The following is an 11,501-nucleotide window of genomic DNA, read 5'->3' as shown; positions in this document are numbered from 1 at the left end:
CCCCAGCCTGCTCCTGCACCTTCCCCCTGGCCAGACACCTACCCCAGCCTGCTCCTGCGCCCTCCCCCTTGGCCAGACACCTACCCCAGCCTGCTCCTGCCCTCCCCTGGCCAGACACCTACCCCAGCCTGCTCCTGCGCCCTCCCCCTGGCCAGACACCTACCCCAGCCTGCTCCTGTGCCCTCCCCCTGGCCAGACACCTACCCCAGCCTGCTCCTGTACCCTCCCCCTGGCCAGACACCTACCCCAGCCTGCTCCTGTGCCCTCCCCTGGCCAGACACCTACCCCAGCCTGCTCCTGCACCTTCCCCCTGGCCAGACACCTACCCCAGCCTGCTCCTGCGCCCTCCCCTGGCCAGACACCTACCCCAGCCTGCTCCTGCGCCCTCCCCCTGGCCAGACACCTACCCCAGCCTGCTCCTGCGCCCTCCCCTGGCCAGACACCTACCCCAGCCTCCTCCTGCGCCCTCCCCTGGCCAGACACCTACCCCAGCCTGCTCCTGCGCCCTCCCCCTGGCCAGACACCTACCCCAGCCTGCTCCTGCGCCCTCCCCCTGGCCAGACACCTACCCCAGCCTGCTCCTGAACCCTCTCCCTGGCCAGACACCTACCCCAGCCTGCTCCTGCACCCTCCCCCTGGCCAGACACCTACCCCAGGCTGCTCCTGAACCTTCCCCTGGCCAGACACCTACCCCAGCCTGCTCCTGAACCCTCCCCCTGGCCAGACACCTACCCCAGCCTGCTCCTGCGCCCTCCCCTGGCCAGACACCTACCCCAGCCTCCTCCTGCGCCCTCCCCTGGCCAGACACCTACCCCAGCCTGCTCCTGAACCCTCCCCCTGGCCAGACACCTACCCCAGCCTGCTCCTGCGCCCTCCCCTGGCCAGACACCTACCCCAGCCTCCTCCTGCGCCCTCCCCTGGCCAGACACCTACCCCAGCCTGCTCCTGCACCCTCCCCTGGCCAGACACCTACCCCAGCCTGCTCCTGAACCCTACCCCTGGCCAGACACCTACCCCAGCCTGCTCCTGAACCCTCCCCCTGGCCAGACACCTACCCCAGCCTGCTCCTGTGCCCTCCCCTGGCCAGACACCTACCCCAGCCTGCTCCTGCACCTTCCCCCTGGCCAGACACCTACCCCAGCCTGCTCCTGCGCCCTCCCCCTTGGCCAGACACCTACCCCAGCCTGCTCCTGCCCTCCCCTGGCCAGACACCTACCCCAGCCTGCTCCTGCGCCCTCCCCCTGGCCAGACACCTACCCCAGCCTGCTCCTGTACCCTCCCCCTGGCCAGACACCTACCCCAGCCTGCTCCTGAACCCTCCCCCTGGCCAGACACCTACCCCAGCCTGCTCCTGAACCCTCCCCCTGGCCAGACACCTACCCCAGCCTGCTCCTGCCCTCCCCTGGCCAGACACCTACCCCAGCCTGCTCCTGCGCCCTCCCCCTGGCCAGACACCTACCCCAGCCTGCTCCTGTACCCTCCCCCTGGCCAGACACCTACCCCAGCCTGCTCCTGAACCCTCTCCCTGGCCAGACACCTACCCCAGCCTGCTCCTGCACCTTCCCCCTGGCCAGACACCTACCCCAGCCTGCTCCTGCGCCCTCCCCTGGCCAGACACCTACCCCAGCCTGCTCCTGCGCCCTCCCCTGGCCAGACACCTACCCCAGCCTCCTCCTGCGCCCTCCCCCTGGCCAGACACCTACCCCAGCCTGCTCCTGCGCCCTCCCCTGGCCAGACACCTACCCCAGCCTGCTCCTGCACCTTCCCCCTGGCCAGACACCTACCCCAGCCTGCTCCTGCGCCCTCCCCTGGCCAGACACCTACCCCAGCCTGCTCCTGCGCCCTCCCCTGGCCAGACACCTACCCCAGCCTCCTCCTGCGCCCTCCCCTGGCCAGACACCTACCCCAGCCTGCTCCTGCGCCCTCCCCCTGGCCAGACACCTACCCCAGCCTGCTCCTGCGCCCTCCCCCTGGCCAGACACCTACCCCAGCCTGCTCCTGAACCCTCTCCCTGGCCAGACACCTACCCCAGCCTGCTCCTGCGCCCTCCCCCTGGCCAGACACCTACCCCAGCCTGCTCCTGTACCCTCCCCCCTGGCCAGACACCTACCCCAGCCTGCTGCTGTACCCTCCCCCTGGCCAGACACCTACCCCAGCCTGCTCCTGCACCCTCCCCCTGGCCAGACACCTACCCCAGGCTGCTCCTGAACCTTCCCCTGGCCAGACACCTACCCCAGCCTGCTCCTGAACCCTCCCCCTGGCCAGACACCTACCCCAGCCTGCTCCTGCGCCCTCCCCTGGCCAGACACCTACCCCATCCTCCTCCTGCGCCCTCCCCTGGCCAGACACCTACCCCAGCCTGCTCCTGCGCCCTCCCCTGGCCAGACACCTACCCCAGCCTGCTCCTGAACCCTACCCCTGGCCAGACACCTACCCCCAATGTGCTTCTGTATCCTCCCCCTGGCTTGACCTTAGTCCCTGCTTCATGGGAGGGCAGTTCCATAAAATCCACCAACCCTGGAATCTCAGAAGAGTAAATCTGGCCCTTTCCCTTTCCCTCCCCCTCCCCTGGTGGGGCTGGAGCACCAGAGAAGTGTCTCAATTGGGAGCTACATCAATGAGGGTTTGGGAGTTTTGAAGGGTTTTTTTTGCTTCCCAGTTGTGTGGTCCCCAGCTGATTTTTCTGTTTCAGTGGCCCCTGACCCATAAAAGGGCCATAAAGAAAGAAATCAGGGGAACATTTTGTGTTGGACATAAATTAATATTTTACTTAATTTAAAATGAAGTTTGATAAACGAACACGAGAGAGTTAAAGTGCTTAGTCTGTTAAATCATTTAAATATTCCCTTTCTCGTTAAATTAACCCATTCTCCCGAGCCGCAGGACTAGCAAAGTGGCTGGAGTGTAATTAACGGCAAGTTTCCATTAGCCACGGGTGGTCCACTGGCCAAACAGTCTGGGACCCACTGGGCTGAGGTGCTGGGTGAGACCAGCAGGGAGGTGGTAGGGTCGGCAGGCTGGCAAGGCAGGGCTGGAGCTGGGGGTGCAGGTGGGGGGGGGGGGAAGTGCAGGGCTTGGGGTGAAGGTGAGAATGTTGGGGGGAGGGGCGCAGTATTAGGGTGCAGGAGTGAATGGCAAAGGGGCACAGGATGAGGGTCCAGGGTGGGGGAACCCACAGCAGCTCAGGGAAATGGGGGTATAGGGGGCAGAGGCACCAACATCCAAGTTCACGCAGGGCCCCATTTTCCCCATGGCCGGTCCTGAACAGACCCCCGGGGGCAGCGCATTCAGCTCAGAGCAGCCCGTGGACAGAGGCTCTGGCCCCAGGGTCCTGCTGAGGCTGCAGAAAGAGCCTGTGGCCAGCGGGACGTGGGAGGGGATGTGAAAGTGCAGAAGGCCCAGAGCCCAAGATAGAAAAGGGATGTGGCCGGTCCCTGCCCCCCGCCCCTCTGGCCTCTCTCTGCTCACACAAACTTCTGCTTTTCCTCCGCAGGGTCACTGCCCAGCGGCTCTGAGACGCTCCCACCTCGGCCCGTTCGCTGCAGGTCGCCGCAAGGTAAGAGCCAGCCTGGCGCACGGACACCGAGCCCTTCAGAGCCACAGACAGACCGGAGGATGCCAGGCAGGGCCATGGCCTTAGGGTGCTGCTGGGCTCAGCCCCTTCTGGGCTATCAAGCTGGGGGGTCCCCGTGCCCGGCAGCACCCCCCGGCCACGCTCACCTCGCCGCGCGGTTTTGTATCTGGGCTCTTGGGGGGTGGGACCAGGAGATCCTTAGATTCCAAGGCCACTGAGCTCTGAGCTACGGCACGGCCACCAATGGCTCGGCAGGCCAGGGAGGGAGAACTGAGGCACCAGGGCGCCGATACCGGCACTTCAGGGAATGGGCCACTTCAGATCTGGCCCCTTGGCTGGGGGAACAGGCTTCAGGGGAGAAGCCCCACAGCTGCGCAGGGCCCCTACCCCAGTGCTCCGCAGCACCCATGTCACAAAGGGTTTGCAGGCTGCACCCCAGAGCAGGGGTTCGCCTCGGAGCTTTCCATTCGGTGGCAGCTGGGCACTCGGCTCTGCCTTGCAGAACGGCGGGGAGGGGGGCTCGTAGCCCATGGGGAGGTGGGCTCACAGAGCAGTGGGGGGGGGGGTTGCAGCCTGCAGGGAGGGGGGCTCACAGAGCAGTAGGGAGGGGGGTTTGCAGCCTGCAGGGAGGGGGGTTCACAGAGCAGTAGGGAGGGGGATTTGCAGCCTGCGGGGAGGGGAGCTCGTAGCCCACGGGGAGGGGGGGTTCACAGCCCGCGGGGAGGGGGACTCACAGAGCGGCAGGGAGGGGGGCTTGTAGCCTGTGGGGAGGGGGGCTCACAGAGCAGCAGGGAGGGGGTCTCCCAGCCCACGGGGAGTTCACAGCCCGCCGGAGGGGGGCTCGCAGAGCAGCAGGGAGGGGGACTCACAGAGTGGCAGGGAGGGGGCTTGTAGCCTGCGGGGAGGGGGGCTCACAGAGCAGCAGGGAGGGGGGCTCACAGCCCACGGGGAGTTCACAGCCTGCCGGAGGGGGGCTCACAGAGCAGCAGGGAGGGGGGCTCCCAGCCCACGGGGAGTTCACAGCCCGCCGGAGGGGGGCTCGCAGAGCAGCAGGGAGGGGGACTCACAGAGTGGCAGGGAGGGGGGCTTGTAGCCTGCGGGGAGGGGGGCTCACAGAGCAGCAGGGAGGGGGGCTCACAGCCCACGGGGAGTTCACAGCCTGCCGGAGGGGGGCTCACAGAGCAGCAGGGAGGGGGGCTCCCAGCCCACGGGGAGTTCACAGCCCGCCGGAGGGGGGCTCACAGAGCAGCAGGGAGGGGGGCTCCCAGCCCACGGGGAGTTCACAGCCCGCCGGAGGGGGGCTCACAGAGCAGCAGGGAGGGGGGCTCCCAGCCCACGGGGAGTTCACAGCCTGCCGGAGGGGGGCTCACAGAGCAGCAGGGAGGGGGGCTCCCAGCCCACGGGGAGTTCACAGCCCGCCGGAGGGGGGCTCACAGAGCAGCAGGGAGGGGGGCTCCCAGCCCACGGGGAGTTCACAGCCTGCCGGAGGGGGGCTCACAGAGCAGCAGGGAGGGGGGCTCCCAGCCCACGGGGAGTTCACAGCCCGCCGGAGGGGGGCTCACAGAGCAGCAGGGAGGGGGGCTCCCAGCCCACAGGGAGTTCACAGCCCGCCGGAGGGGGGCTCGCAGAGCAGCGGGAGCCGGGGCAGGGTTTGACCCGAGCTGGCTCAGGTGCATGCATGACAGAAGCCGGGGGGCTCTTCCTGTGCCCTCCACACTGAGGCTTCGCTGCTCCTCTCCACTCTCGGGGTGCCGGGGCCGCCCCTGCCGCCGGAGAGGAGAGGTGCCACTGGGCAACAGTCTTTTCCCAATCCCCGCAGGCAGCTCCCCCAAAGCCAAGAGGGGGGCAGGGCAAATTGTCCTGGGAGCAGGTTCCCTCCTGTCCCCCATTCTGGCAGGACGCCCCTGGGCACCGCGCCCCGCAGCCTGGCCCCACCCTGGGCTGCCCCGCTAGCTGTGCTCTCTGCTCTCTGCAGCGCTGGGGCCGACATGATGCTGGGGGCCGTGCTGCTCTGCCTGGCCGTGGCCTCCCTGGCCAGCTCGGAGAGCTGCCAGGGCCACGCTGCCATCCCGGGCATTCCAGGCATGCCAGGCCCGCCGGGCACCAATGGCAAAGACGGGGCGGACGGCCCAAAGGGAGACAGAGGTAAGAGGCAGGGGCTGGGGCGGGCCGAGCGGGGCGACTGCGACCCCCACAGCCTTTCCGAGGGAAGCACCATTCCCAGGGCTCAGCCCCAGAGGCCCCAGGAGCAGTTCAGTGCCCGTCAGGCAGCCCAGCCTGGCTGCTCTGGGCCAGGAGGACGCATTGCTGGAAGCAACTGGGGTGTCCTGTCCCAGGAGTGAACCACCCAGTCTGGGGGCAAGGAACCCCCACAGGAGAGCAGTGGGGGCGGGGCTCTGGCCCGGCTGGGCACCAGGAAGAGGGGAGAGGTGTCCGTGAGAAGGGGTCCCTGCTGGGGGCAGGGGACACTGAGGCAGGGGGTGTCGGGCTGCAGGGTGGCGGGAGGGAGCACGTTGCTAGCAGTGCACCCGGGATGGCAGCGCCGGTGGCAGGTTCAGAGAAACGGATGGTGCAGACACAGCCTCGTGCAGCGACAGGCCCAGCCTGCGCCCAGCCCTGTGCCCCTTCAAACGAGCGAGTAGAGCCTGGAGCCTGCCTCTACCCTGCGCACACCTGGGACCCACCTGTGGGCAGACCCCCCATCCCCGCCCTGATGCAAATTGCCAGATGGGATTTGGGAATCCATCCCCAAATCGCCACCCAGGGAAATGCTGGGCAAAGTGGGGGTCTTAGCTGGCACCAGGGTCCCCGTGCGAGGGGCAGGGGCACAGGTGACACCAGGGTCCCCGTGCGAGGGGCAGGGGCACAGGTGGCACCAGGGTCCCCGTGCGAGGGGCAGGGGCACAGGTGGCACCAGGGTCCCCGTGCGAGGGGCAGGGGCACAGGTGACACCAGGGTCCCCGTGCGAGGGGCAGGGGCACAGGTGGCACCAGGGTCCCCGTGCGAGGGGCAGGGGCACAGGTGGCACCAGGGTCCCCGTGCGAGGGGCAGGGGCACAGGTGACACCAGGGTCCCCGTGCGAGGGGCAGGGGCACAGGTGGCACCAGGGTGCCCGTGCGAGGGGCAGGGGCACTGATGGCACCAGGGTGCCCGTGCGAGGGGCAGGGGCACAGGTGGCACCAGGGTCCCCGTGCGAGGGGCAGGGGCACAGGTGGCACCAGGGTCCCCGTGCAAGGGGCAGGGGCACAGGTGGCACCAGGGTCCCTGCACCATGACGTGTGAGGGTAGAGGTCTTAGCCGCCCAGAGCTGGAGGGGCATTTGCTCGTGCACCAGCCCTGAGCTGGCAGCATGACTTTGGGGGCCTCCCACATGCTGCACGGCTCGAGGGGGCAGCCAGGAACCTGCCTACGAGGAGATGGGGCTGACGAGCCCTGTGAGCCTTCCCTTTGTGACTCTTTTTTCCTGTCCCCTAGGTGCCCCTGGGGGGGCGGAGGATCAGCTGGAGCTGGGAGAGAAGGGTGCACCAGGGAGCCCTGGCTACCCTGGGAAAGTTGGCCCCAAAGGCCCCAAAGGCTCCCAGGGCCCTTCAGGCCCCACGGGTCTTCCTGGGCCCAAGGGTGAATCTGGGGACTTCAAGGCCACTGCCAAATCGGCCTTCTCAGCTGCCCGGACCATCAGCATGCTGCCGCGGCGGGAGCAGCCCGTCCGCTTCGACCGCGTCATCGCCAACGAGAACGGGCACTACGAGAACCGGTACGGCCGCTTCACCTGCCAGGTCCCGGGGCTCTACTACTTCACCTACCACGTCACCTCCCGGGGCAGCTTGTGCCTCCACATCAAGAGGGGCAAGGACACCAAGGGGGAGAAGGTGGTGACCTTCTGCGACTACGTGCACAACGTCTACCAAGTCACCACCGGGGGCGTGGTGCTGCAGGTCCAGCAGGGGGAGTCTGTGTGGCTGGAGCCCACCGAGAAGAACTCCCTGGTGGGCATCGAGGGGGCTGACAGCATCTTCTCTGGGTTCCTGCTCTTCCCTGACCCCTAGCAGCCTGGGGCGGGCTCCCTGCACCGCGCTCCCAAATGCGGCGGCGGGCACACACCTCTCCCCTTGCGAAGCAAAGCGCCTTCCCCGCAGCAGGGCCAGTGGGCACGAGCCCTTGGCACGCCTCTGCACAAGCTGCCTTCTCCCCACGCTGCCAACCGCCCACTCCAGTGCAGCGCCAGCTTCCGCCCTGCCCTGCGCAGCCCCTGGGACAAGGGAGGCCCGGTGCCGGGAGGCCTGTTCCGTGTCCCTCAGTCCTGGCCTGGGCTCGTGCCTGACACACACTGCCCGCTCCCGCTCGCATGCCAAGAGCCCCTTGTCCCCAGAGGCCCCTGGGCACAACAGCCCCTGCCCCCCAGGGCTGGACCCCCTGTCTTAGCCGGTACACCCCCCCCCCATGTCAGAGCAGCCCCCGCTTTGACCTTCAAATGGAGAAATGGCCCCTGGGTGGGCCCATCCTCTTGGGTCTGGGTGACTGCACTAGGACGTAGCTTCACCCCTGGAGGTGCAAGAGCAGCTGCCTCTCCGTGGGCCAGCCTGGAGCTTTCACAGAGCTTCTCTTGCCAGCAAGGTGGGACTTGAGCCTTCTGAGAGGAGCCCACAGCCCGGCTCAGAGCAGTGACTGGCCGGGGAATCCCAGGCAAGTGTATAGCAGCGGGGCTCGTCCCGCATTAACTCCGCGGCAAATAGCGGGGGCCCCGACAGAAAACCCTTGGGGGTCAGTAGCAGGGGTCAGTAGCAGTGCCCTCTGTGCGCTCTGGCCCCCGGCCGGCTTCCTGCAGCATTCGTGCTGTGGGGCTCGTGGGCTCAGGCCGAAGGTCCCGTCCCCAGCCCCCACCCCGGGAGATGATCCATCTGGAACAATCCAAGATCTGCGCTCTCCATTCCAGCCCACTCAGAGTTGCTGAACTAGCCAGAGCCTGACACCCTGCGGCTGCCCTGCTGCAGCCTGTGGCCGGGAGGAGGCGTCCAGGAAGGACACCTACATCCTAGCCAGCCCCCTCCAGATACCCACTTCTCCGCGCCAGCAGCTGCTTGCTCTGCCTTGGGGCTGGTGCCCACGTGATCTCAGATTGCCCCTGGGACCTGCAGAGCAGAGAGCCAATAAACACGACGTCTATCGACTTTGCGGTTCGGTTTGAATTAGTAAGTAGCTTGCCGGCATCTCGAGGGTGGTCTGGGGAGCCCAGCGAGGGAGAGGAAGGCTGGCCAGCCACCAGCATGGGGATCAGCACACAGCAGGGGCTGCTCCTGGCCTGAGCTAGAGCTCATATTGCTGAGGAATGCCGACCCGCCCTCCCACCTCTCTGGCCCAGGGAGCAGGTGGCTGGACATCTGTGCTCCAGAGTGCATTGTGTGGGTGCCATGAGCATCCCCTTGCCATGCCTCAGACCCATGCACTGGAGCACCTTCCTCAGACCTGCTTCTTAGCCCTTTTTGGCCACCGCAGCTGTGTATTGCACACGCCCACGGTTCTCTTTGGTGTTGGTAATTCCACCACTTTTGCAGTCTCTGCCATTGTTAGGGTTATTTAGAGTTCCTAATGTATTTTTAAAAAGTCCTTATTGTCCTTGGCTGGCCATAGATTTCCCCTTGTGGTCCTATGGTTCCCTTATCAATTCTCTACAATTCCTAGTTCTTGATTTATCCTCACCCTTTCTTCCCCTTCATTATATATTATGGCTTAATTCACTTCCTGCCTGTCTATCATGTCTCATTCACTGCCAAGATGCCAACTCCCACCTCCGACCAGCTGATGATGCCAACGTCCACCACCCGCTTGCTAGATTGTCAATCATCTTTGTGCTTTCTCATGTGTGGGACACGCTCCCTGCATGCCACCTGCTTAGCCTGCTTCCAGCTCTCTTCTGCCAGGGTCTTGGGGAACCCTGTGACCACAGCGGGACTGCTGGCTTAGCAGAGCACTGAGCACCACAGTCAGTGGCAGCTGGTCCCTGGCTAGGGCGGCTGGGCACTATGGGAACAAGAGCTGCGGGAGACACTGCTAGCCTCCCAAAGGGTGAGGTTCTCGGACCACATGAGCGCTCTCCAACACGCAGAGCCAGGGTGCTGTGCTGCGCCCCATGACCTTGGCCCTCCAGGGCTCTGCTGTTTCGTGGGTCTCCCAGGACGCTGCTTCCAGCCCCTTGAGCCCCCAGGTCCTGCTCTAGCACATTGTGCCCCTTGGCGTGGCCGCCTCGAGGGAGGGGCAGCCCCTTTGCAGGCCCAGGGCTGTGCAATGATATGAACCATGACCGAGGCCTGGAGCTTCCTGTTGGTGGCTGCTGGTGACCAGGGAGAAGAGCAGCCTGGAGCTGCCCAACAGCCCGTGTGGAGGCACAATGGCCACCTGCCGTGTGTCGCTCTGCTGGGACATTCTGGTCCAAATCCAGCCAAGCTTTGAGTCTGGGGCTTAGAGAACGTTCCCGTCAGGTAAGAAAGAAGCACAGAGGGCCCCTCTGGCCGGCCGGCACGCTGGCTTGCAGAGCCTGCACACAGCCAGGGCAGAAAAGGGCCCTTCCAAGCAGTCTGGTGCAGCACCCGTGGCAGATTCAGATGAGCACCTAGGCCACTGCCTTGCTGCCTGCTGGAGACGCTGCGTGCACGTAGGTCAGCCGCATTGCGGAGACCTCCGGGCAGGGCTCCCTACTTGGCAGTCAGCAGCAGCTGTACTCACGATGGCTGGGTACGGCAGAGCCCCGCCCTTGCACCGGGCGCTGCACATGGGCCCACCTGAGCTCCGGGCTCTGCCAACAAACAGCCAGTGGAGGGGCAGGGACAGGACGAAGGAAAGAAGTGGGAACACTGCCCCTTGCTGGACACCTGCTTCATGACCGCAGGACTAAGACATCCTGGGAGCAGTGTTCCCTCTAGGCATTTCCATCCATGTGCAGAATAAACTTTTGTATGTGCACTAAGATTTAGGCAAATGTGCACCACCAAGAGAAACAAAAAACCTAGCAGTGGGCACTCTGTTAATCAGCTGAGCAGCATTTGACTCTCCTGAGTGGCCACCCAAGTGCCCAGTTTATAGCCTGTGGCCCACGCAACCCCTGTCTGCCCACCGGGCCGCTGGCACCCCACATTTCCCTCCCAGCACTTTCAGAGCATGTGAATTGCCTGTGGCACGCTGGCCCTGCTCCCTCCCTTCCCTCCCAGTGCTGGAGTGCCACAAATCAGCTGTTCAAGCTCCGGAGGAGCAGGATGGAGCACAAATCAGAAGCCCTGGGAGAGAGGAGGGGGGCAGGAGGAGTGGGGCTCCAGTGCCCCAGTGTGTGAGAGGCACGTGGGGGAGGTAGGCAGGGGTCCGCAGGCTGCAGGTGGAACCCCAGTGGGCCACAGCTGCTGCAGCCTGCTGAGGTGAAGGAGGACCACTCATGTGGCCCACTCCCTAATCTTGGTTGCCTGTCACTGGCTTACAGGCAGTGTTCCCTGGGAGTGTCTTGTACACACATCTAGCGACACCGATTCACTGTTACTGGCTCTTCCATAGGCTGTGTCCCCTCACAGCCGCTCCTATCGGATTCCACGCTCCCAGCCGGCGAGCATGCCAGCCAGGAGTATTCAGGTGCCCAGGTTTCTGGATGGAGGTTCAGGCCATGGCATTGTGTTTTGAGAACAAACCCCAGCTCTGGACCCTGCCCCTCTTGCTGCCAACAGCCCCCGGCAGAAGGTCTCCCAGGGTACATCTACACTGCAGGCTGACCGAGTTCAGCTACGTCCATAGCTGAAGTCAAAATAGCCTGACGACTTTCGGCGCTGCCCACCCAGCAGGCAGGCGAAGGAAGCGCCCGCTCCCTCCCGCTCCCTCCTGCTCCCGCCTGCTCCCTCCCGCTCCCTCCCGCTCCCGCCCGCTCCCTCCTGCTCCCGCCTGCTCCCTCCCG

General features: G+C 65.5%; 1 protein-coding gene across 1 annotated transcript; it reads left to right on the top strand.

Moving 5' to 3' along the window:
• Positions 1–3,409: 3,409 nt before the first annotated feature.
• On the top strand, positions 3,410–8,741 carry C1QB (complement C1q B chain). The gene is made up of 3 exons (XM_075906215.2): positions 3,410–3,556; positions 5,550–5,719; positions 7,049–8,741. The coding sequence occupies exons 2-3, from the start codon at positions 5,563–5,565 to the stop codon at positions 7,618–7,620; spliced, it is 729 nt and encodes a 242-aa protein (XP_075762330.1). The 5' UTR covers positions 3,410–3,556; positions 5,550–5,562; the 3' UTR covers positions 7,621–8,741.
• Positions 8,742–11,501: the final 2,760 nt, after the last annotated feature.

This window comes from Pelodiscus sinensis, chromosome 24, assembly GCF_052426305.1.
Source record: "Pelodiscus sinensis isolate ZL-2025 chromosome 24, ASM5242630v1, whole genome shotgun sequence".
In the NCBI taxonomy this organism is placed as follows: domain Eukaryota; kingdom Metazoa; phylum Chordata; order Testudines; family Trionychidae; genus Pelodiscus; species Pelodiscus sinensis.
The sequence above is the reverse complement of the archived record's forward strand: the minus strand, read 5'-3'. Positions and strand labels throughout refer to the sequence as shown.

Excerpts from the sequence above, each read along its gene's own strand:
- C1QB (XM_075906215.2), top strand. The coding sequence starts at position 5,563 with ATGATGCTGGGGGCCGTGCTGCTCTGCCTGGCCGTGGCCTCCCTGGCC. Across the intron at positions 5,720-7,048 it reads CGGCCCAAAGGGAGACAGAG|GTGCCCCTGGGGGGGCGGAG; the intron begins GTAAGAGGCAGG and ends CCTGTCCCCTAG.